General features: G+C 31.8%; 1 protein-coding gene across 7 annotated transcripts in view; it reads right to left on the reverse strand.

The window, feature by feature from the left end:
- Positions 1-9,091: 9,091 nt before the first annotated feature.
- LOC113393962 (collagen alpha-1(XVIII) chain-like) overlaps positions 9,092-27,594 on the reverse strand; it is a 105,448-nt gene continuing 86,945 nt past the window's right edge. The window contains exons 4-28 of one of the 7 annotated variants that reach the window (XM_026631099.2): positions 25,274-25,342; positions 25,174-25,194; positions 24,251-24,280; positions 23,792-23,824; positions 23,551-23,602; positions 23,103-23,170; positions 22,373-22,471; positions 21,984-22,106; positions 21,532-21,726; positions 21,296-21,457; positions 21,085-21,202; positions 20,531-20,620; positions 20,329-20,390; positions 20,046-20,243; positions 19,747-19,863; positions 19,558-19,641; positions 19,132-19,363; positions 18,981-19,054; positions 18,142-18,234; positions 17,402-17,524; positions 15,343-15,491; positions 13,828-14,007; positions 13,570-13,713; positions 11,729-11,812; positions 9,092-11,646 (exon numbers count right to left, since the gene is read on the reverse strand). In XM_026631099.2, the coding sequence (XP_026486884.2) occupies positions 11,589-11,646; positions 11,729-11,812; positions 13,570-13,713; positions 13,828-14,007; positions 15,343-15,491; positions 17,402-17,524; positions 18,142-18,234; positions 18,981-19,054; positions 19,132-19,363; positions 19,558-19,641; positions 19,747-19,863; positions 20,046-20,243; positions 20,329-20,390; positions 20,531-20,620; positions 21,085-21,202; positions 21,296-21,457; positions 21,532-21,726; positions 21,984-22,106; positions 22,373-22,471; positions 23,103-23,170; positions 23,551-23,602; positions 23,792-23,824; positions 24,251-24,280; positions 25,174-25,194; positions 25,274-25,342 (2,658 nt within the window). In that variant the 3' untranslated portion in view covers positions 9,092-11,588. The remainder of the gene's footprint in view (positions 11,647-11,728; positions 11,813-13,569; positions 13,714-13,827; positions 14,008-15,342; positions 15,492-17,401; positions 17,525-18,141; positions 18,235-18,980; positions 19,055-19,131; positions 19,364-19,557; positions 19,642-19,746; positions 19,864-20,045; positions 20,244-20,328; positions 20,391-20,530; positions 20,621-21,084; positions 21,203-21,295; positions 21,458-21,531; positions 21,727-21,983; positions 22,107-22,372; positions 22,472-23,102; positions 23,171-23,550; positions 23,603-23,791; positions 23,825-24,250; positions 24,281-25,173; positions 25,195-25,273; positions 25,343-27,594) is intronic. The other 6 variants (XM_026631101.2, XM_026631102.2, XM_026631103.2 and 3 more) reach the window with 6 other exon arrangements.

Here is a 27,594-nt window from a genome sequence, read left to right on the forward strand (position 1 = left end):
TGCTAGATCTAAACAATCATAAATTCTTGATGAGTATACTATTATTCTAACAAAAGTATACATACCATTAAATTTTTTATTTATTTTATAATTGAATAATGTTGGTAGTTTCTTTATTATTCTTGATAAACCATCATACAGCCCTATATAATGCAAGACACTTCGAAATTCAAAAATTACTGTCTTACAGCTTTCTGCTGTATACCCTTCATCAAGTCATCCATCTTTAAATATGAGATAACTATAAACATGAACCGAACTATAATTCATAACTTACCAAACAGATCCGAGCCGAGTATATTTGAAAGGGCCGTACGAATCATATATCAAGCGCAGTACAGGCATTGAAGGATGCTGTAATATCCGCCAAGAAATGGCATCGTTGAGTAATGCCTGGGATGTTCAGAGAGAATAAAGGCTATGGAGTCACATAGCTTAAGAAATGCGAAAGGAAATGAACTTCTATGTTCCGACATGTGGTGAATCTAAAATTGGAAGAAAACAGTTCTTAGTAACCTAAATAAGTAGTCAATATTCAAAGGAATCGTATCATCGATTTCAAATCGATATCATATCTGTCTAGAAATATTTTAGGCAGTAAATAAAATGAAGAACAATCTTTATGTTCTCAAATCAATCAATATCAACTTTTCTTGTACCAAATAATGTATCAAATCTATCTTAGGTAATATTTGTTCGCCGTTACATATAGTTGTTTATATAATTTCCTATTGAACAGTTATTTGTGCTGACCTATCAACAGTGTATGGTTTTTATTGTTTCAGTGCAAGTGTCTGTCAAGCCGATTGCTCATCTGATTCCTTTAATGAATGAATAAATAAATGTGGTAAAGCATATGGTTGATTTTTACTAGTTCCAGTTACTTGAAATGTTGACAAGTATACTAAATAGCGGTATAATATATTCCGACCCTTCTAAGACGGTATGGTGTGTATCTGGATGGTGATCATTCACCATCAGGTGGCCCATATGTAATATATGGTTCTATAAATGTGGTGCACAAGGTTGATTGGCTTGGTCTGTTCTTGGTTCCGACATAATAAAGTTCCTGAAATACACAAGATATATATCTTGAATCACATTGTTTGATAGCATTAATAAGCCAATTTACTATCATGTAGCTGTTTTTATGGCTTTTCTACCATTCATAAAGAAACGATAGTCGTATCCGATATATTCTTCTTTGTGACTTAACGAAACAGTCACTGCAATGCCCAAGGCACTATCGATTTTTTTATCTAGTTCCATTAATTTGTGGTTAGTGATTCTTTACCGTCCCTAAACAAAGCCAAAATCGTTATTTACTCTGTTCACGAGTTACGTTTTTCCGAGTGTGAATTTACATGGCCAGATATCTGCGTGTTACCTGAATTTACCGTGTTTCGCTAATCACCTCAGGGTATACAAAAAACATTAGGTTTTGTTGGCGAAGTTGGAGGCGAGCCAACCGCAAGTTCTGGCGCGTTAGGCTGGGTACATAAATGCGATCGATTTGGCGAACTGAGTGTAGCAGGTGCAAATTGATTCCTTCATCTGTCAATTGACTCAGTTTATGATATTTACAGTCGTCTTGTTTACAAGTTACCTTGTAATGTTCATTTGAAAAATTATATTTATTTTAGTCTTCGACTCACTGATTTATTCTGATTTATATTGATCATGATTATTTATAACTAGAAATCTCATAAAATCGTATAGTATGAATTTTCTTTATACGGTATGTACAAATTTTTATAGAAGTGTTTATATCGACAAGTGTAATCTTATATCGATTGCAGCTAGTGAACCATATTTTGGGTGTTATTTCCATTATGTTCAGTTAGAGTACTTTTATTAATAACTGAATATTTAAATAAGCGATCATAATATAGTTCAGGTTGTATGGACGAGGCCTTAACAAGTTCGAAATCAATGGAAGTCTTCACAATTACCAATGCCGTAAATATTCCTGTTTATTTATTCGTTTAAGAAATTTTGGGAAACTTTCAAAAAGCTAACATAGTTTAGACTTTCGTTGCTTACGAATTTTAAATAACAGGCTTTTAAGTTACAGTCGAATTCTACTAAAATAACCAAACCGCACACTCAAGTTATGTATTAAAAAAAAATTAAATAAAAAGTATATTTATTACCTTATTTTTATGTAAGCATTTAAAGTACATGAAAGTAAATATTAAATTATCATAAATTAATATTAAGGGTTTGATAAAAAAGATCGAAGGACTCGCCATATTAAGTTAGAATATAAAAAGTATAATTAAATTTACGTAAATAAAATAATTCGTCTAATTGAACAGAATGTGTGTAATCAAGTTTGGCAGCAGCATTAGGTAAGAAAATATGATTAACTTATAAAAATAATACAAAGCCCTACTACGGTTTTGTGCATGCCCGTCTCAGTTAAACAATAACCAAACGTCACATCATCACATTTTTTATCGCCACATAGCAATACTTATTACGGTTGTGTTACACCTTGAAAGTTGAGTGTGAGCCAGTGTACAAGGTACATAATATTTTAGTCCCCAAGGTTCGTTTCACATTGACGATGTAAGTCACAGTTTATCTTTTTTACAGCATCTACTCGTATTTCTGTTGGAGATGGTGACCACTTAACATCGGGTGGTTTTTTTGTCCATCCGTTTACTACTATCTAAACTAACTAATTATTATAAGTTTAAAACATTATATATAAATTAAAAAAATCAACGTCTTGTTTCAAAGTAATTTCCTTAAGACAAGCGCAAAACTAGATTTCCTCCAAACTTATAACAGCTTTGTCGTTGTTATGTTAATGCATAATAGTATTTATTTCAGAAGTAATATATTAATGTAGATTAGCTTAATAATAGAGTTAAAATGGCCCAGTGGATAGACCACGTGAATCTTATTTGAACTATGCGGGTTCAAAGCTTAGCCCGGATAACTTAGTTTTCTTGTGCTTAATATATGGAAGACTAGCGACACGCCCCGGCTTCGCACGGGTGCAATGCTGCCACTAATATACTACAGAATGTCTTACAACTTTCACATTTTTTCAGACAATACAAACCGATAACTATGTCTCTGCCTTTTAAGTCTGTAATATCTTTGAAAATATTATTTTAAATTACATTTTTTAAAGGGCTATTTTGATCTTTATTAAATGGATAAGGATTAATGCTACATTGCTTAAAATCGCTTCGAAAATATGCCATTATTTCTCGTAAAAAGTAAATATGGATAAAAATTGGTTATGTGGCATGCATATATACCATCGCGGCATTTGTAGTACATTATTTTGATCTATCTAGTAGGGTTCAGCCAGCGTTTGCAATGTAAGCGCATAAAATGTGTTTTTTACGACATCACTTCAGAAACCTCTAAAATTATCAGTGTTTCTCAGCTATATTGTGCATGTTTTATACATATAAACCGTCCTCTTGAATCAATCTATGTATTAAAAAAAACCGCATCAAAATCCATTGAGTAATTTGAAAGATCTATGCATACATAGGGACAGACAGCGGTAAGCGACTTTGTTTTATATTATGTAATGATGTTGACTGTTCGATCCAAATAAAACCTCCTTGCTGTGTGCAAAATTAATTACGGCGAGACGTCATTTTTAAAAAAAGAGAAGATTGCGCTTGGAGACTTGGACGTCAAATAATAATATAAATTATTTAAATAAAATATTATGTTAATTTGCATTATTCAAGAGCAAAATACTCTTCTCATTTCTCCATCTTCAATCATTGGCGCGATCAATGACAATAGCAAAAAAAACTATATTTTTTTTTATCAGCTTAGCTGTCTCAATAACAATGAATGGTAGGCTACAAATGTATTAGACAAACTTCTAGAACGTAAATGAAGCAACAAAAAAGTATCTTATCATAGTTCTCATACTACACGTGTTATCGCAAAAAAAAACGAAATTTAATTCTTTTTACAAGCTGGTGGCGAACGCACATAGGAAATTGATGTCGATCACTCCAACAAGATATCCAAAAATCAGCCTTCTGGGTTCATTTGAATTTGTCTGCCTTTTTTTCGTGTATATAATAATTGGTATCTATGTTTATAATCGTGACGTAACCGTCATGTATCAAATGAAATTCTGACATGTGCTTCAAGCCGCATTGACGCTGTTTAAGAGGCTTTGCCTAGCAGGGAAAAAACAGTTCTATACTGTTCTTCTTCGTTCATTTAAAAATTACAGAATAAAGTTTTAATGCTAATTAATTTAAAACCGAAGGTAAACGGTATCAGAACAATATTTTATTTCATCACATTTGTGTTGGAATAACTCTTAGGACAATACAGAGGTAAGTTTCATTTGTTTATTTCTTCCATGAGTGAGTGAGTTGGGTTGATTGGTGGTAGTTTCGCATTTTGACAGGCTATATGTTGAAGACGGAAAATGCTATAAAACTTATGTGTATATTGTGGATTTTTGACGATTAATGTTGATGATAACTATATTATCCAACTGACCACTTTAGACACCTGTCATTCGGCTGCGGCTACTAGCTGCGCAGCAGTGTAGAAGTTCACAAGACTGTACGCATATATAATTGCACCGTAAACTCCCTCACTCAGTCAGCTAAGAGAATAGGAAAACTTCACACTAACGACTACATGGTAGGCACGGAAATATAAACACTGTCAACATCCAAACTATGGGTTGTGCCTCAAAATTATTAAAAAAAAAAATCAACAACTTTAAATTGGGCGAAGCTTGAACCTAGGACTAGCTAGCTTGTTAGTTACAACACAACGAGGCTTTTACGATATACCTTGTCGTGTCAACGTAATTGGAGAGAAATTATCTCTTCCGACCATTTCCAAGAAAACGCTGCCAAAACTCTAAAAGATCCAAAAAGCTTTGTATGTGAGATTTATAGATCTCCAAAATGTCTGAGAAAAGCCTGCAACAACATGTTTATCTGTATTTGAAATGTCACTGGTAACATTTTAATGCTTAAGAATAGGAAAAATGTTGACTTAACTGTAAATGTATACAATTTGACCCTATCAAATAAATGCACGTACAAATTTATAGCATTTTTGTACATAACGATCTTAACTCAACATACAAAATACGCTATATCAGATATTAGCTAATGTTATATTCAAATCTTTATCATCAGTAGCTTTACGATGCTGTCGAATGTACATTCGATAAGAAAAATATTCAACTAAAATTGTTTGACCGGATTAATAATTTATTTGATTTTATTAAAATAACTCGAGACTAATATTATGAACGATGACTTCATTTAAATAAGAAACGTTTTTGTTAATATTTTTATTGCTTAATACTAAATATACCAATAAAAAGATATAAATATATACATATAAGGGTATATAGGGGCATGAGATGTGTGAACCAAAAACAAAAAAAAAAATTAAGACCGTTATCGTGGAGAATGCTATCGGAAGAAAGTTCTAGAGAAAAACGTTCTATCGATAAAATTATGGACCTAACCGATTAAATACTTAATACTCTTTTAAAACAATTAGTTAATTTGTTTAAAAGCTGTTAAATTTTAAACAAAAATCTACCACTAAAGGCAAAAAAATGAATTTCGCCCATAAAAATATAAAATCTTTACGCAATGTGTCAATGTGTTCATTACAATGATTATATTTCTTGTAACTTAGTGTGAGTTGATCAGTCACGCTTCAAACTGGAACACGGGATGACGGACGATTGATGTTAGCAGTATAATAAATGAGTTATAAGAACATTCTGTCGTCATCTTTGGCGGATAATATCGGCAGATGCTATCTTTAACTATATGCTAAATCACACAATTTGTCAATTGTTTTCGTCCACGTCCGTTTTACGCATTTTATGAATTTATTCCATAACACGTTAATTGGTTACCTCTAAACTTTACTGTCACATACATAGAGTTCTAAATGGTTGTTAGTGTGAATGAGAGTAGGTATTGTAATAGATTGGCGGTTGGAGTTCAGCCAAATTTGTAATCGTTAGTGTTTCTGACTTTCCGTTTGAACTAGAAGTTTTGTTGACGGGAACTGTATATGTATTACTTAGTTTGTTAATTTAACGAATTGCAAGAGTTCAGCGGAAATATTTGTAATGTATTAATAATAGTTTAAATAGAATATCAAATTTGTATAAAACGTACTAGAAGAAATAAAATGTTTTTATGAATAAACCGAGATGTTATAATGTAATATTGTTTATATTTTAAGCAGACAGCATTGTGCCGGCCCAAACATAAAAAAATATAGTAATTAAAATAGTATATATATTTTTTGCGCTTACCTAAATATAAGAGATATAAATAAATTAATATCTGTAATGTTTTTGTGAAATTTTAATCTTTTAGAAAGTAGAAATGTGAAAATCGCTTTTAAAATTTCGTTTCTGTGCGAGAGGGGGCGGTGCATGATGTAAAGTAGAGTTGAATTTAAGTTCAGTGTTGGCAATGAGTGGAGTACTCGTAGCTTTTACCATTCCCAACGAGTTTAAATGCTTTCTCTGCAATACTTACACTTTAGTACTAACCAAACAAAAATTATGGTTTCGTTAAAATGTTACCGATTTTTAATTTATTTAATTTTGCAAATGTTGGATTGTTTCATAGAACTACCTCTAGTCTCTGTGCTACAAGTTTTTTTAAAATATATGTTTTACGTTATTTTTATTATATCTATACTTGTTGACTATGTAATTGTATTGAACTAACATGACTTTGTGTTTTTAAATGTTGAAAAAGAGTAGCTACTGAGTTTCTTGCCGGTTATTCTCGGTGGAATCCGGTGGTAGCTTCACTTAATATAGTTTGTTAAATGACGATTCAAAAGTGCTTGTAAAAATCTACTTGAATAAAGTAAATTTTGTTTTTATACTAATATTATAAATGCATAAGTAACTATGTCTGTCTGTCTGTTGCTCCTTCCCGGCCAAACCACTGAAGGAATTTAGTGAAATTTTGTACGGAGCAAGCTTAAACTCCAAAGAAGAACATACCTTTTTATGAATAATACCTGATGACCATTCCTAAAACGTAGTCTTATATAAAGAGATTTAAGTAAAGATGCATTCAGACTGTTCCTTGTTCGTTTATTTTATTATTACGCTAAAAGTAAGTGAATCCAATTTTAGAGCCTACTACGGCTTTGTATGCCTCACACCTGACAACCAAACCCTACAACGCGAGCGAATACACGGGCGAAAACCAGTAGCTTATATAGTAATCATCAATTAATATATTTCTGTATGAACTTCTTTCTATATTAACTATACATAAAACAAATATATTTTATTATTAAAAGTAAAAAAAGGTAAAGTATTCTTAACGTATCTTATATAAACAGCCTTAAAATATCTCACCAACGGGCTAAGGCTTTCTTCTCTTTTAAGGCTTTGAGATCTCCCACTCGCTGCCTAAATGTGACTTAGGGTACACGTGGCACATTTTTTGTGCAACACAAACAATTTTTCTCACAGTGTTTTATTTTACCGCCTAGAATAAGAGAAAAATTATAAACAGATACTCATCAGATATTCTACCGCCAAACAGCAGTACTCAGTATTGTTGTGTTCCGGTTTGAAGGGTGAGTGAGCCAGTGTAAGTACAGGTTGGTGGCGCATTGGTGATGTAAGGAATGGTTAATATTTCTTACAATGCCATTGTCTATGGGCTGTTGCTCGTCCGCCTACCGATATCATAAAAAAAAACACTAATTTTGTTACAAAACGTTTGTCCGAAATGGAACCACTCGGATTTTGATTTCGGTCACAGAGGGCATCCTCAAGAGAGAATAACCGTGACGGAATTATTATAGTGCATTAATTATAATCCGATGGGACGTAAAATCTAGCAAGACTGCAACGAGTTCGGAAGCAACACGTTTCACGTATTTTAATTCGCGTGTATATAATATATAATAATCAATTTTTATTGGCTCAACACAGGGATTGAACCGAGAGTTAGGATCTGCATTCTTATGAGCTAGCATTTAGACGTGGCTGTTCCTATCTATTATAAAATTAAGTTACCCTTTAAGCAATGAGAATAAGTCTGCAAGTGACGTAATAATGTTTGTGTGTTTTTTTAATATACTATTACATAAATTCTTGTTGTTCATACATTCTCATTATAAAGAGTTCCAGGTAAAAGTCCGGGAACATTACACCGTTACATTACATTACACCAGTATCGTATTTAATGAAATAAAAAAGTAAGTACAAATCTCAGTATACAAAAGACGTATCTGCGCTTGTAATTTGGCATGAGCTCTTGATTTCAGGTCAAATAAAAGAGCAAAGAAAATCTCGAAAGGCAGTTAGACCGTCCAGTTATTACAAACTACCATCCGACATTCGTATTAAGACTTTGTTATTACAAATGAGTTTGTGGAGCGTGCCGGCGGCTAAAGTTTTTATAAGCATGCATTTTGTATGCATAATAATTAAAAATTTTATAGGAATATTTCAAATATCGAACATGCCATTCCCGGCTCTGCGTGTTATGTACTTTTATTGTTTTTGTATTTATACTTTTGACGCGTTATGATAAAAATATGAGTGTGTGTGTATTTTTTATGATGCGCGCACAGGTTGTCATGAAAAAACATGTTAAAGTCACTTATCAAACCGCCAATCAAGTGTAAAATCAATGTTAATGTTACAAATTAAAAAGTGTGCGTGAGCGTCGTAGTAGTGGTGAAAAAAGAAGATTTTACATCTATCATAATAATAATTATTATTTTAATAAAAAGCCCATATCCTTCCCCAGGAACCAAACTATCTCAGTAACAAATTTCATATAAATAGTTCAGTAAACAGACAGAGTTACTTTCGCATTTATAATTTAATTGTATTTATCGTAATCTTTCTAAACACTTCATATAAAACATATGCATCATGAATATTAAGCATATTGTCATAAATAAATAAAAACAAATATTGTAAATAAATAATAATTATTGTAATTTGATGATCGTCGATAAAGGCTATTCTGATGGTATTTACTAAGAAAAAACAAGGTAGGAAAATTTTAAGGAGGATTAAAACAAATCACATAGTACTTAATTTTTTATTATAATCTTGCAAATTTGATCGTAAAAAAACATTTATGGCACCTACAAGTTGTTAAGAATCTTATCTAATTTTAATAACGCTTAATAATAACAGCTCGTACACGTTCAATTTCTATTTATTTCATCCTGTTTCTCTGTGAAAATTCATTTTCAGATAAACAAGTTTCATTATAATCTATTCCTATACTTCTGTTAGCGAGGGAAATTGACTTGGACAATAAAAAATCTGAAATTTGACAGTTCATTATTGATCTTTCATTCTCGATTCTAAACCTAAATTTCATAGCTAATAATGTTGTTTTATATTTTTAGATATAGACTCCCCTCTAATGGGGTTCTATAATTACAATATATTTAAAAAAAAAAACATAGGTTTCTCATAGTCTTAAGTCTGTTCTTTACGGATGTAAAAATACAAAAAGCTTAGAGTTGCTAAAGTATTTGAATAGGAACAGTGATCAAATTAAAAATACAAAATAAAACTTATTAATACGAAAGCCTTAAATTATGATTATTATAGGTATTACAAAAATAATTAATAAATAAATAAAAAGAGATATAAATTATTTTTTGTAATTATAGGGGCAGTGCTATGCTACGCATACCTTGGGGATGCAGCCGAATGTAGCTATGCAACCGCGTTTCGTCCGGTATGTAAGAGTCCCGGAGGCCCGATCCCCCTCCTCCCCTAAACATGATGGTTGTGCAGAACTAGGCTACATTACCCTAGGATCAGCGATTGTAGTAGAGAATCCCTCTCTGGGTATCCATGCCCAGGATATACAGCCTACGCAGTACACTTGAGTAGGGATGCCCAGGCTGCCCACCGAATACTGGGAGGGGGTGTTAATTTTGCGCATGCCACTGTTCGGGGCAAGCGGAGCAGGCATGATAAGGCAACCCCTACTAGCCCAGCTTTGCTGTGACTTCTGCAACATAAGGGGACACAACCTGAACGCCGTTTACTTTCACCTTGAGACGGCGAAGCCGGCATTGCTTTGCTTTTTTTAAAAAATACGAGAGGATATCTGTATCATTTCCTACCGATACCATTTTTCTGTTTTACTCAGGGTACAAATTGGAACATTTGTTTGTACCAGGAGCTGGGGTGTACGTTTACGTCAGAGATGATATGTGCTCTCGACGCGTCAGCTACCTTGAAGGACAGGACCTATTGATTACCTGGCTGGGAGTAGACTGCGACAACCATCTGCGAATCTATAGGGCCAGCTAAACCTAGTTCACTTCAACCCCAAAAAGACGCAAGTAAATTACCATGTATCTTATCGATTTGAGAACATTCCGATAGCCGCCACAGCTAGTATCGGGATACTTGGCATTGATGTTTCGAGCCTCGTTCTTTCTCGTTCGTTGGTAAAGCCAGACAGGCATCAAAAAGCTCGTTGTGCTCAACAAGGCAAGACAGTATTTACCGTCGGCCCATCTCTGGGCGGGTGCTCCCCTACTGGTAATCCAGCTCCTTCCATTTGACTGACGCAGAGCGGCTCGAATTATCAACGATCAAGCCCTTTCCGATTTGCTTGATCCTTTGGCTTTGCGTAGAGATGTTGGATTACTCTGCATCTTCTAGCGATTTTTTTACGGGGAATGTTCCGAGGAATTGTTTGGATTAATCCCGGTTGCTGAATTTCACCTTCGGACATCTCGTCAAAATCCACAACAACGCGATTTTTAAGATATTTTCTGCTTTGCACAACCACTCAGCGGAACCAGGTTTCGCCGGCGGTTGTTCCGAACCGATATGACTTGGGAAACTTCAAGAAAAGAGCGTACTCATTCATACAAGCCCCCCGGTGTTGCAGATGTCCTTGGGCGGTGGTAATCACTTTCCATCAGATGAGCCTATTGCTCCTTTGCGTAAAAAAACAACATTTTTTTCAAAACAATCGAACAATCAATCAATTTGTTTTAGAATTTATTTAAGCGTTGATGATTGACATTCGAAATTAATTATTTATAATTGTTAATTAAAAGTAGTATAACTGCAAACCTTAAAAATAGATAATTAATTGTTATCGAATATCTGTAAAGACGCGTCCACACTTGCGAACATAAGACAGTCAAACCTTATTTTTAAATTATTATATTTTATCTTTTAAAGTACGCAATATGTTATATTAATACACATTTAGACTAAACAAAACATTTCTTTAATATTAACCGGTTTTGATTAATATAAACGCAAGTTTACTTCTAATTTATTTAAAACTTATCCGTAATAAATACTTAATAAGTAAAAACGACTGTTTTATAATAATATTAACATAATGAACTGAGTATGTTATAATAACGTAAATTAAGTAAGCGTTTTCATTATATAATATTACATTCTTTCTTATTTCAAAATAAGTTTTACTTCATAAATACTTCAAAAAACTTACCCCTATAATACTACACTTCAATGACTACGTTATGATTAACGCTTACACTCAGTTGCATAAAAAGTATAAACCTTATTAAATATTCATAAAAATACTATACTATAAGCGCGGTATTCGGTTGTCAAATTTTTCGTAATTTTCTAATCGTCTTCTTGATCTGAAACAAAAATAACATATAAAATTATTTAATCACTTTTTAATAACACGATGACGGCATCAAGTAAATATTTTTTACTTACTTTGGGTGAGCATGCCTGATATGCCTGTGTGCGTTAGTAGTAGCCTCCACACATAGAACAATTAACTTATTGTCACAAGAGTATCTGAAATAGACAAACAATATTCATTTAGATATCAGCATTATTGACAGAATCGAACTATACGTTACAGTTAACATATATTTAAAAAAAAAAAAACATGTACTCTCATATGTTGATTTTCGAACATGAATGCGAACTAATATTTTGTGATATCTGATAAATATCAATAAAGTGTAATTATAGATATATATTAATAGGATATTAACAGTAACAACATATCTTATATGTAATTCTATAATAGGTTTCAGTAATCATATGCTCTCAAATTTATTTTACTATAGTTTCGAATGCCTCTAGGCTGGCGAAGAAAATACTATAATTTTCTTTAGTACATTCTTGTATGTATAAGTATTCATATAAAGTAGTCTAACAATTAATTTTATGCAAGCTTTGTTACTTATACATGGTGTTGCAAATTTCTGTTTTGGAAATATATGTAAAATGACAGCGGACTATTGATCGCTGTTAGCCTTAAATATTTATCGACTCAAGTCCATTCACCCTCTATAATCTACTTAGCGTAATTAGACCTAAACAAGCTCATCAACGTTATTTACTGCATGACGAAGTTTAGAATTAAGTGGTATTAGAAGTGTAGCTACTTAACAATCCTTAAATTTTTCAAATTAAATAATACAGATAATATTATAAGCTAAACCATGATGCATGTAATAGTATTTTTTTATAAATAAGAATTGTTGGAAAAGATTGAGTGTTGGATAATTTGCAAAAATTATAGTCAGATTATGTTAAAATACAATCGACATATGTATGTAAAAATAAATTGTCACTATTCAAGGTCATTGACTTTGATTTTTTATTATATTAGCTGGGTAGCTTGGGATGGGTATCCCAACTTCATACGAGTACAATAAGAGGTATATATGTTACTGTAAAAGCTCGAACTACGGTAAATCCTAATATTTTACGGCTTCGAAAGTTGAAATTCTCGGCTTTTATCTACTATATTTTATTAAATTATACAAACTCTTGAATCAGTCCGGTTATTGATGAAGACCGCAATAAAATTCGTTTCGTATTTTAAAAGATATAAGTATACAGACTGCGGTAAGCGACTTCATTTCATACCATGTATATATTTATATATTTTTATAATATCTTATGATATAGCTTTAATTGTCTCCTTGTGGTCGTTATTATAAAGCTATCTATATAAACTGTCATTAAAGTGAAATGAGAATAATAACAGTGTATATAAATTATACCCAAATAACTGTATAATTTTCGCTGTAATTAATGATACATAATAATATATGTATTCCAGGCATATTTCACGAGGGTATAATATCCAAGTTTTAACGGTAAACCCTTGTCCATCTACGTCTTCTGACAATATAAACAAAAGCCGTTTAGATTAATGGCTTGTTCGAGTTAGACATTTGTACATTATTTTGATAAAGGTGCCGCTTAAAAACATCTGTTTTATATTATACTAGTTTCTGGACACGGCTTTGAACGCGTATAGGTCAGGTGTTAGGTACATTTTTCTGAGATAAAAACTAACCCATGTGCTGGATTATAACTCTGTCGAATTTCATTCGTATCTGTTTATACGTTCTAGCATAAATGAGTATCAAATATCCATCCATCCAAACCTTTGTATATATAATATAATATTAGTAAGATTGAATGTGAAGTGATTAAACTGTCAAACCTGTCACCTGTCAAATTTTATTTTTTTTGTGCTGCCTAAGACGGGCAAAGTACCTATTGTAATTACTCATACATAAATAACTTACTGCTCTTGTTCTAAAAGTCTATTGCTCTTTAGCGACGAAGCCGCTCCAATACTAAGCGGGCTGTCGCTCTGCCATTCTTCACAATACGTCCTTGGTGTACGAATACCAAACGAATTACCTCCGTGCCAGACCGCTTTAATTGGCCTGAAATGTTAAACATCAAATCATGCCGAAAATTCTAGAAATAAAATTTCGAATTAAAAATATTAAAATGAAAGTTATATACTTTATATGGTCGTTAGTGTACAATGCACTTACCAAGTCGGATCGATCAGTACATTTTTACCGCTGAAACTGTAAATGTTTGACTTGGCCAGCAGTGCACCGGATCCATTAAACATATTGGACCACGAATCAAAGAGTACGTCTCCGTACAAATTAACTACCGGAACGTTTCTGTCGCGCAACCTTTTAACTATAGATCTGAGATCTTCAACCCTAAAACAAGACAAAATAAATAAATAAATAAATATTGGACAACATCACATACATTACTCTGATCCCAATGTAAGTAGCTAAAGGTACCACAAACACCCAGACCCAAGACAACATAGAAAACTAATGAACTTCTTCTACATTGACTCGGCCGGGAATCGAATCCGGGACCTCGGAGTGGCGTACCCATGAAAACCGGTGTAAGCACTACTCGACCACGGAGGTCATCAAAAAGTTTGTAATTATAATTATGATTAAAAAAACTTAAGGTAATTTTGACTTCTACACAGAATAAATTATTGAAATGAAGGATAAATCAAACGATTTATTAATTTTTTCTTCGTGTTTATGCCTTTATTTCGCATACGTTATGAAGATTAATATACATTTATTTTTATTATAAAAAAACACGAAATTGAGATTTAAAGTTTTAATTGTATTTCTGATGCTGATACATTTGTGGTGATGATGTCATGTCAATGATATCTCATGATAATTCTTAAAATAAAAATGGAACTCCAAATAAAATAAATTCACAAATACTATTAAAATTTCATACTAAATCACAAAATGTTATATATTATACGATAGTACTAAGAATTCTAGAATGTTCTACCGTTTTATTTATAAACATTAGTTCAAATGAACGTAGTTTAATGGATTTGTGAGGGCAAGTTTTCGTAGTAAAAGTAATTTCTGAACATCTAGTAGGATCTAGGTGATGATGAAGTGGATTCGGGGAACGAAAACAGACGAATCTAAAACTCAACAAATATGTTAATTCGTAACTGTTACTGCAATTTGTAATAACACTCTGATTTTTGAATTTCGAATTCATTTCTTATAATTAATTTCTACCGACGCAATGAGGATAAGAAACATGTTGTCTTTGATTTAAAATTGTGTTTAATTATTTAATTTTCTCTTTTTTTTTGTCATTGGTAGAATGACTGGAAAATAGGCTAATAGGTCACAGTCCACAGACATTGGTACTCTAAGAAATATTAATAATTCTTCAATGCGTCACTAATCTTGAGAACTAAGTTATATCCCTTGTGCATATAGTACACTGGATCAGTTAACTTTCAAACCAAAACACAATAATACTAAGTATTGCTGTTTGGCAGTAGAATATATAATGAGTGGGCGGCACCTACCCAGCCGGGCTAGCACAAAGCCCAACCACCAAGTCTCTTATACTTTATTTATCATTGTGATATTAAATAACGATAAAAAGTTCTGTCCATTAATAATATTTTTTTTTTTATTTAAACTATTTATATTTCCATCGATATAAAACCTTTTTCTAGTGGTTTTTTTTTAAATTGCAATACTTACTTATTGGCAAGGAAAGCTACAAAGGAACTTGGTTGTTGCGAATTCTTTGCTTGATTGTAACATTCTTGATCGGCAGCGCTTCGGCCTGTTCTGTTTATCGAAGTTACCATATTACCTGGATAGGGTTCGTTTAATGCAACTAGTCGTATCTAGAAAAAAAGATATATTTTCATAAACTTTTCGTTCTGTGTTTATAATAAAGATATTAAAAATGCTTAATTTATACGACTCCATAATATAAATCAAAATTAAAATACGCTTTACTGAAATTTAAATGTCATTGCATTTTAAGAATACATTTTAAGCTACTACCGGTTCTGAATATAGATCCTACTGAGAACCAAGAAACTCGATATTTACTATCAGCCTAGAATTGAGTTTGATACGCAAATCCGTCAAAATTTGCCATTTTACCGTATCGTATATTTATCTACATAATGTATATTAGAAATATAGTTTAAAAACAATAAATCAAAATGTTTGTTTTAGTAAGTCACTAATTTTATTCGGAAATCACAGAGAGACCTAAATTTCAATACTTTAAAAAATATAAGCCTAAAATAATGTACTACAAAAATGTATCTATGTAATATACCTACCCAATATTATATATCTTTCGAAAGCCTTAACCGATTTTGATGAAATAAAGACTAATCTGGTACTTTGGCATACTCTTAAAAATATTTTTTTTAATTTGTACTTTTAAGCCGCTTTAAAGATTACTCTGGACAAACATATACAGATAAAAATAAAATAAAATGTCTGTTGTTTTTGTAAATGACAAATTGTCATATTGGCCTAAGGGAGACAGTTGTTTTTAAATCACAGACAGACACTTCAGTGCTATTTATGATATATATACGATCAGCTATTATAGAAATACCTTAGATTTAACGTATAAACATTTAGTTTTGATCCGATGCGCTTGTAAATAAAGTCTTCAAATATAGTATTAATTTATATTATTAATATATTCTAAATATCCTTATAAAATCTTAATATTAATATAATAATAATAAATATAATAAACCTATTAATATTAATTTTATAAGGAGAGTTAATGTGCCTGCGTGCGTGATATGTGATATTTTTTTTAATACCCGGACAGAAAATACCGCGTTTGTGAACGTAATACACCATTCATTTTTCTTTTTAAAATATACCTTTGTATTATTTGAAGAGAACACACTTGGATATGAATTTGAAAAAAGATCTAACCTCAGAAACAACACAATTTTGGATTAAGCGAGACGCAACGTATATGACGTCGTTCGACGCAGTCAAGATTTAATATTATTAATTTTAAGTAAATAAATTATTAATCTACATATATGAATAAAATTATTGTACTAAAATTTATATGACAAAATAAACTTTCATTAATTAAAACCTTGACCAAAATAACCTCGTTCGGTACCAACCCACTGAATCTATAATGAAACTACATTTTAGTCATAATTATGTACGGAACCACAAATTGATGTATATTCTTAAAATAACCACTCAAATTCCTAAATAGCACGTAACCACATTTTGTAAATAACATTGTAATGTGTACCGAAATAATATATTGATGAAAGTTTCGGCATTCACGCAGCATAGATTCCAAGTAACTAATACTTTGTTTTTTTTTTGCGTTATTTGTATAATGTTCTAGTACAATTATTATTTAAAGCATTTTAACTACATTGAATAGTTCGCTTTGTTTATCAAACATAGCGACTCGCCCCGGGCTTCGCATCGGCGCATTATATTAACAAAGAAAAAGTTTCGATATAAATATAATTTATACCCCATATCAATTATGAATTGATATTTTTAAAATTTTAATTGAAGCACATATTTTTCATTACACTTTATTATAGATCTGCGAAAGTAAGTTTAAGTAGGTTTCCAATTTGTAGTATAATATTCTATGAACTTACTAATTGCATAATAGTCTTTTGCACATAAAAATTGCTGTAATTGTTTTTCAAATTAGTAAAGCACTATAGGCGCTTTAATTATAATTTTCAATAATATCAGTAGTGATGGTCAGAAATATATTGATTATATTTACATAATTGTCTGTATATGGAGCGTCTCTTAGCGGCGGCGACGTGGATGTTGCAGGCGGGTTGTAATATTTTGGCCTCGGGGTAGTACTTGTATGACTTTCTCTAGTTTGAAGGAATGAGCCCATCTGTTTAATATAAAAAAGAGTCAATTAGAAATTAAAATTAATTAAAATTAGAAGTATTTTCTGTGAGTCATTGTGGAAACATGTCTGGATAAGTACCATTCCATCAGATATTCCAACGCCAAATAACAGTACTCATTATAGTATTGTTGTATTTCGGTTTGAAGAGTGAGTTAGCCAGTGTAACTACAGGAGCAAGGGATAAAACATGTTAGTTCGAAAGATTGATGGCGCATTGGTGATGTAAGGAATGGTTAATGTTTCTAACAGCGCCATTGTCTATCATGTATATATTATGTATATGTATATATTATAATATCGTTGCGATAGGCGATGGTGACCACTTACTGTCGGATGTCCCATTTGCTCGTTCACCTACTTATATAATAAAAAAAATAGAAAATATCACACAGTAATTTAAATTGAATGTCTTTCAATCAATAATAAATTAGGATATCATACAAAATTGCAACGTTATTAGTATTTTAAGGTAATTTATTGCGAAATCAAGTAGATATTTTACTTTTACTTTTTCTCAAATTAAATATTGAGATTACTTTTTAAATATTTAACAAAAGTAACAAATTACTGATAGTTAGTATAATAACGTAAATATTTACTATAATGTATTGCCATCCATTCTCAACTCTCATCAATAAAATGTTTTCTTCTAAAATATAAGCCAAAGTTCCCAGTGGAGTAATCGAAGTTCTCTGAAACAAAAAAATATAATTTCTATTTACCAATTTCCATTTAGTTTATCACTCAATCATTATTACCTTTTTTGTTTTATATTGTACTTGACATACGACAAAACATGCTATTACATTTTTAATAATACTACAATTATATATAACATTAATAATGACGACAATTAGTAAAATACTTCTAAAAATCCTTATATATATATAACGGACACTAATTAGGTGTTATTTTTATTATGAAAAGGTTTGTTTTTCTCATATAATATTGTTATAATAAGGTTTCAGTCACAAGGAAAAGACGCTAGCTTAAGGGATAAGATCTCTTTAATACGTTTTTAACATAATGATTTTATCGTATCTATATTTTTGTGAGCAATATATGTTAAAATGAAAAATCCAAATTATACTTTTATCAAGTAGGCTTTTGGAAACACTTTTGAATCGTCATTTAACAAGTTATTAAGTGAAGTTATCACCGGTTCGGAATGTAGATTCTACCGAGAAGAACCGACAAGAAATTCAGTAGTTACTCTTTTTGAACGTTTAAAAACACAATCATGTTAGTTAGATACTATTATATATGTATGTAATATATCCTGCCTGGAAGTCAACAAGTTAACTCCGCGCTTTTTATCATCTCTATTATCTTGTATGTGCGTGTAGATAGTTTTCATAATAGCTTAGTTTCTGTTCACCACAGACAATAAAAGTAAGTAAGAACCAAAAATTAAGTACACGCAAAATTCAAGCAGTACCTTTAATAGAGCTGTGCTTGATTTATAAATGATTGTTGCTGCTGTGTAGAAATCATCATCTTCATTCGAAGTATCTACGAATGGAAAAAAAGTTATTCTCTCTAATTATGATCAAAATAAAAATAATAAATGTGACGATATGAAGCAGTACCTGCACCACCGTTTTTATTACCGAAAGCATATAATGTACTTCTGGTAAGGATTCCTCCAGGTTCACCCTTAGGGCCAGTGATTGATACGCCAGGCCGACCAGGTGGTCCAGGAGGACCAGGTGGACCAGGGACAATTATTGAATTTGAGTCTTCGCAAGTTCCTGGTGACCCGGGTTTTCCTGGTTCACCAGATTTGCCAGCTTCACCTGTATCCCCCTTTTCACCTTTTAACTACAAATAGAATATGTACCAAAATGTTTCTTAATAAGTTATTTTTTGTAGATATGAGTTTCCTTTTTTAGAGAAGATTATTTCGTTTATTCTAACATGTTCTCAATACACTGTATGAAAATATTAACAATGACTAAATATTTAGGAAGTAATTCATTGAATTTGTTCTAATAATTGCATAAGAATAACATTACCTTTTTAACGTCAATGTATGGAACTTCGCCTTTTTCTCCTTTTGGGCCCATTATGCCAACATCGCCTTTAGGTCCGGCTTCACCCTTAAATATTCATTAATATAAATAAGGTTTATATATATATTCATTTCTGTTATTAGTGAATAATTAAATATTATACAAGTTATATTTTAAAAAACAATTGAGTACCTGTATTCCGGTATCACCTCGTTGACCTTTAGGTCCTTTTGGACCAGGAGGACCCGTTGGACCCCTTTTTCCAGTATGACCTATTGGACCACGCGGTCCTGGCTTACCTGGTGGACCCTATTACGGGTTATTTATTCAAGATTAAGTATAAATTTAAAAAAATCATACAAATACGAATATAATTTCTAAAAATATTTTTATGATATTATGAGTTAAAATTTTATAAAAACTGTTTGTAGGTCAAACATAATTACAGCATAAGAAGCATGGAATGATTAAAATATATTTTTTTATTCTACCTTCATGAGACTAATAGCAGATGTTGGCACATTTCCTGGAGGACCTGGCTCTCCAGGTTCACCTTTATACCCCCTTGGACCTATAGGCCCAGATTCGCCATTATGTCCATGAGGCCCTCTTTCTCCCTGTGGGCCTTGAGGTCCAATACTGCCCGGTAAGCCCGTGGGTCCAATTGGTCCTAATTCACCTTTATCACCCTTAAAATAAAGCAATATTAAATATATTTTTTACAATATGTAGTATATTATCTTTAACCAAAGAAAAATGTATTTATTTATTTACCTTGTGACCTGCAACGCCTCTGTCACCTTTGTACCCTCTTAATTTTTCTATTATTTCCGCATCTGTTAAAAGGTTTGACGTTACATGTGATGGTACATTTATAAGTATTTTATACAATCCATTTAATTTTCTGATGTGTTTTCGACGTTGGCAAAGATTAAATGTTTAATATTTTATTAACGATGAGATTATTTAAGCTTACTTTCTAGTGGATCAATATCGGTGTCTAATATTGAAGATAGTTTTGCTGGTAGCCCTGGAAGTCCAATATCTCCTCTGTCCCCTTTATCACCTGTAATTTAAAATTAAAAGAGATACAATAAGTTATTCTAATACCTTTATATATTTTATATAAAAACACATTAAGCTAAACTCATAAGAAATAATCAAAATTACGATACTTTAAAAATTAAAGTCACTTTATGATAGGGCTTTGTGTAAGCTCGTCTACGTAGATACCGACCACTCATCAGATATTGTGCCGACAAAGAGCAATAGGTACTTATTGTTAGGTTCTGGTTTGAAAGGTTAGTGAGGTAGTGTAACTATAGGCACGAGGGATATAATATCTTAGTTTTCAAGGTCGATGGTTCATTAGCGTTGTATGGAATGGTGAAAATTTCTTACAGCACTTATATCTTCGAGGGTGGTTACTATTTATCCATCAGGTGGCTCAACAGCCCGTCCAACTGTCCATTAAAAAAAGATGTGAAAATGTTATTATATGAATGCTAATAATTTGCTTATTTATTTTACCTTTTTCTCCCTTTTCTCCTGAGTGACCATGTGTACCCGGTACTCCAGGAATACCATTTTTGCCAGCTTTTCCTGTGTCTCCCTTTTCACCCCGTGGGCCCATTTCACCGTCAAGTCCCTGTACAAAAAATAATTACAATTTTATAGTTGTCTTTTTAGTAACATATAAGTAAATATTCTTAAGGTAAAGATCCTCTAAATGATCACTTACTCTGTGTGTTATAATTTTCGTCACTTCTTCTCCCTTTTCACCCTTCATACCTTGATCACCTTTTTCTCCTTTCATTCCATCATGCCCAGGTGTTCCCGGTGGTCCAATTGGTCCCGTTTCGCCCCTTTCATCCGCAACTGGCACTTTTGCCTCTTCTATTTCCTATCAACAAACCTCTGACAGTATTTTTCATAAAAATATTTTATCTTCATTACATAAATAATTAAAATAATCACCTTATACACAGGCCCTGGCGGACCTGGTGGTCCTATAGGACCTACAGGTCCTGGAGGTCCAGGATTACCATCCTTCCCAGGTTCACCTTTAGTTCCTTGTTCTCCGTCCCTTCCTGGTATACCATCTTCACCGCGATTGCCCTGATCACCTTTCAGTCCCTCAGGTCCTCTTTCACCTTGCTTACCAATTAGACCCTGCCATTGAATTAAAATATATATATATTATAGTTATTCGTATAAATCAATATTTAATAAGTTGTTTATATGTTAAGAATAAAAGTCCTTAAAGAATTTATACTGAAGGACAAACATACAAAGAAAGATTGCGGTATTTTTCTGAGATGTACACAGAAAAACTCACCAAATTTTCTTCACAATCTGATTCATGTTTTGTAACGCATAGAAGACAACGAACAAACATTAACATTTATTTATAAAGATAGATAACTTACTGTTAACCCAGGTCTCCCTTGTTCGCCATCCTCACCTTGAGGTCCTGGTTCTCCAGGAGGCCCTCTCATAGCTGGCATAGTAAGAAGCAAACTTGATACAACCTTCTCAGAGCATTGACACGACTGTGAAATAAAATGAATATATAAATAATTGGACTGTAATTCTTGGTATTAGATTCACGCAATATTCAAAAAAACTTGGTATGATAATGGCCTATATAATATTATATTTAAGACAATTATGGAATTCCAGAACATTAAAAATATTAAAGTACAAGTTAAGATTCCAAGGTGTTGTCAACAAATTGAAAGAAAATCTTTTAGTCCAATTTTATTAAAAGTTTGTGAACATTATATTTATTATGAAAATAAATAATTTTAAGCCTTACCCCTTCATCGCCTTTTTTGCCGGGTAATCCTTGAGGCCCTTCTGGACCAGGCGGTCCTGGTGAGCCAATCGGACCAGTAATAGATTCACCTTTGTCACCCTGTTGTGAAAATATTCACTATTTTTTAAACAAAATTAATTATTTTTGGTTGTAAATAGGCAGTAGGATGTTTACTGTAACTTTATAAGCACTCACATAAATAATAATAAATATCGGACAACATCACATACATTACTCTGATCCCAATGTAAGTAGCTAAAGCACTTGTGTTATGGATAATCAGAAGTAACGAAGGTACCACAAACACCCAGACCCGAGGCAACATAGAAAACTAATAAACTTTTTCTACATCGACTCGGCCGGGAATCGAACCCGAGACCTCGGAGTAGCGTACCCATGAAAACCGGTGTACACACTACTCGACCACGGAGGTCGTACTTTTTTTAACCTTTTTATTCGATCCAACGGAAAATCATTACAAAACACAGGAAACCAGATATCCTACATTTTGGCCCTGGTTAGAACCAACAGCACTTTAAGTCGGTCGAGTTTTATGTTTAAAACTCAACATCGTTAAAATGTTAAAACCTTTCCGCAAAAAAAAAAAACAATTCGAAACTCTAACGACAACTAGGCTCGAACTAGGTAGGTGTTGAGATTTCTGCTATAATAAAAAAAAAATATCCGAAAGAAAAATTTAGTGCGAAAATATATCCAAAATGTTCTTTACCTTTTCACCCTTGTCACCCGTATCTCCCTTTTCACCTTTATCGCACTTTTCAACCCTTTCTAGGCTATCTGTAAATTGATTTTACAAAACAGTCACGTGAATTTCTAGGAAAAAAAAAACAATGCTATAATCACCTGCGTTGGTAATGTTGTATCAGTGTATTACATATATGAAAAATAATTCCATTACTATTTGTATGATTTTTGAACGCACCAGCAATCCGCGATGTAAAACGTCAAACACAAGCAACCTTCTTATTTGATTAAGAGAGTGCGTTCCTACTTGTGCACTCTATTATTATATCCTGAGTGGATGGATACTTGATCGGTCAAGTTAATAAATTTTTATCATTAAAAGAAAATCCAAAATCTTCTAATTACAAATACAATAATATTATAAGAATGAAACAAGATTAAAAAAAAAAAAGAATTGAAAAAAATTTGCTCACCAATCTCACTTTCATCATCCGATTCATCTTCAATTGCAGTTGAATCCGTAAACTAAAAAAAAATAAAAAAATAATCATTTTCAATTAAATATTTACATTTTAATAATTAATTTGTGAGTGTGTTAGAAAACTCAAGCCTGGCGGGTCTTTTCAAGCTAGAAGGAAATAAACAGTTTTTTTGAAAAAAGAACAAAGAAATTTTATTATTTTTTGTGATGCCAATGAAAATTTGTAAACATACCATTTCTTCTAGATTCTCTGGTTTGCCATATACCTAAAATATTACTATGGTTAATAAATATAATAGTTTGTTAATAATGTTATAATCAACTACACGGTCATCTAAATTACCTTTTTGTTAATATAAATTATAAATTTCGTCAATTTAATTTTTCAACGCAAAAATAAAAATAAAAAATACGGGATAAATTTGTATACTCTAATTCTAAATTTAAATTATTTGTTACGTAATAATAAATATCGTTGGCGCTATTAAGAAGCGTGTCTATCATTTTTAATTACTTCGACACCTTAATTCTCATAAAATCAGGTTCAAAATTTAATTGAAATATTTTTGCGTTGAATCGTATTTAAAAAAAGAATTTCATAAATAACAATTATATTTTATACATTTTAATATTACAATATTTTTGTTATCATTGAAATTATTCAAATGAAGATATTAGTATTAGTGACTTACATCACTGTGGCTGCTCGCATAATCGTCTTTCTAAGGAAGAAATAGTTCAAATAAAATGTTATATACTAAAGTGGGCCATCTACATCGAATTACAATCAAAAATTAAATAACATAAAACTGTATATAAAATAATAATAAGGCAATTATAATATATACTAAAAGCTTTATATATTACAAAAAATATATGAATAATTTTTGATTGTAAAGTTTTTATAAGATTTTTATAAACAAAATGGCGGTATGTTGGCTTAATTGCGTTATCTCATTACTCAACGAAATATATACTATTCGCAAACAAAACAATTTAATAGCCCGAAAAAACTCAAAAATGTCCATACGATTATATTTCTATTTATTATTATTGCTTTGGACTGATAAATAAGTCATATGATGGTAAGTAATGACTACACTGTAAGAAACATTAAGCATTAGTTTGGGGGTAGAATGTATGATGAACCTACCCACATGGGCTTAGACAAAGTCCTACATTGTCTATCTATGTATATCATCGAAACTTCTTCTTTTTTTTAATTTTTGCTTTTTTATTTACAGCACTATGAACGTAAGAGCAATGTCACTAGCAGACCAAATGTCTGTAAAGAACTAACAGGGGACAGTCAACGTAAATGTTACGAAAAACCGTCTAGTACACGTAAATAAATATTTAATATTTGCATTATTTGTGTACATTGCGCAAACAAAATCATACACATATATCTAGAGATAGTCCTATTCGGAGAGTTAACGCGAGATACGAGAACGCGCTTCGCCAAGTTATACGCCACCATAAAGTAAAGTAATGTTATAGTGAACAGATAATACAATAAACCATACTAAGTAAAGGAGAAACTACTAGGTAAAGGAGGAAACATTGACAGGCAGTAAAAGCGTACACGGATTATCTTAAATAACTTTAGACTTACACTATCTGGGAGTTTAAAACCCTGTAAGATAAAAATATGTATTTATACATTTAAAAAAGCTTCTAGATATTTCTACGATTATGATGTAAAAATCACTTACGTCATCACAAATATCACGTCGTCCGTAAAATTCTGGATTCGGAAATATTTTCAGACTTTGTATCGAACCCTGTAACAAATAATATAAGATTAGTGTATAAAAAAATGTTGTCATACGGAAAACCCAGCAAATATGAAATATCAAAATTTATTGCCATTGATATAATTTATAAATATAGTAAACAAATAAATAAATGTGGATTAGAATTAAGTCTCAAACTATCGTTACTAATTCTTCGCCAAATCTTCAAATGTAAAATAAAAATATTATAAAGACGTAATATACGGTTTATAAAAAATCCTTTCATGTTATCTGTTATGATAACAATTCTCCGCAGAAGTGTTATTGCTTTGGGCGTATATTTATATATATATCCATTGCTTTGCTTTGCTTTAAAATGTGAAACAAACCAGTCAATCTCATGGTTTGGTTCACATTTTAGGATTATAGAATGACTACAACATACGTCCAATTGAAATTTGATTCTAACCTCGTAAGTTCCTATATTCTTATTTCGAACTTATATAACTGTACTTTGAATTAGATATTATAATATATTCATAAAAAATAAGGTCATTCTAAAATATAATTAAACTCGAATAACCTATAAAGTAAAATACGTTACATAAAGTAACAATATACTTTGTCAATGACGGTTGAGTTGCGCAACAAAGTTCTCCATTGAAGCTCAGTCTTGCTATTTCAAGAGATACGGTTACATTTTATGAGAAATATTTTCTCTAAGCAATAAAGTAATTCAGAGTGAGTGCCACCACAAGTTCAATGTACGTTCATATAAAGAAATGTATTTTCAACTCGATACAGAGTATTCAGAAATAATATTAGTTACTCGTCGTACTGAGTTTGTGAAAGTAATCGTTCATGTATTTTTTTACTCTGTACTATCTGCATTGGATATAGTACGAGAAGTATGTAAGAACACTATCTGTTCGCGTTGACGCCATTCTCATTGTTCTGTTAGAAGATTAAAAATATGATGGGACTCAACTCTTTTGTGGAACGAAGCGAGGTTTTAATGAAACTCAGTCTCGATTCTCGAATTCACTTGCTATCGACGATAAGTTTATGGAATTGCATTTTTTTTATATATTTTTGTATGGATTTTCTCGTAAAAATTATCTGACTGGAATTGAACTTGGATATCGTAAAAACCAATATTAAACTTTTGGGTCTGATTAATGTTTTGGTGGTAAGGCTTTGTGCAAGCCCGTCTTGGTAGGTACCATCTATTAAAAAGTGCATATAACTCGATTGAAGTGGTTTAAGGAGGTACAATTTATTGAATTAAATGAAATATGTTTGAATTATGAACGGTATTATTTGTTTATCTATCTTCTGTATGTATAAAGATTTTTTGTCTATGGCTTCAGTCACATGATAACTACTTGAACACGTCGGTATGGAACTTTGACCAATCGATCCGGAATCGTCCATAGATCGTTCCACTAAAGCTGCTTCCCTTTTTTCAGGTTTCTTTAATGTCCGGCGAAGCGGGCGGGAACAGCTAGTCGTTTAATAAGTTTCATCTTAGTATCTGGCGGGGATTTAAAAGTAACAACGCCTTTTCTTGAGCCAATACAGTCATCTGCACTTTATTAATTTTAAAATGTGTAGTTCTAATAAATTTATTTTTCTATGTACTTATAATTTTATACAGAAGAGAACTTTGAAAGAAGTGATCGAGGCTTCTGATCTGGGAAATGTTTAGTGACTATTACGTAAAAATATTGTTTAATATACCAATAATAGTGAGCACCCTATGATTATATGACACAATGATGACATAGCTTCTTAGAGTTGTGCACTTATATGCTCAATTTTAACGAATATTTAATTAAATTTAACAAAATAATCATTTAAGTTTCTGACGTGATATGCAAAGGTATTTACAGAAGAATATCTCAATCTATATTTAGAATATCGTGCAGATCTACGATAGAACCGATCGAAACCTCTCCACAATGATCGTTGTAAAATAATATTTTTTTAGTCGACAACATATATCCGCAAATCGTATAATCGAAATATTTAGATATTAAATCCATGAAATTGCGGCCATGTTTTTCGTTTAAGGGTGCAAATTGGAATGACAAAATTAGTAATATTTCCTTTTTTTAATTATAGTTTATTATGTGCTGTGGCCAAAAAACTCCCTGGAAAATCTGAATTTCAAGAGCACGGAAACATAAAAAATATAAATGTTTGATAATTACTCCGTATGAGTGAGTATTTGAGGGAGCCAGTGTAGTCACAGGCACAAGGGAGATAACATCGTTCCCTGTGTTAGTGGCGCATAGGTG

Source organism: Vanessa tameamea, chromosome 16, assembly GCF_037043105.1.
Source record: "Vanessa tameamea isolate UH-Manoa-2023 chromosome 16, ilVanTame1 primary haplotype, whole genome shotgun sequence".
NCBI classification, from domain to species: Eukaryota; Metazoa; Arthropoda; class Insecta; order Lepidoptera; family Nymphalidae; genus Vanessa; species Vanessa tameamea.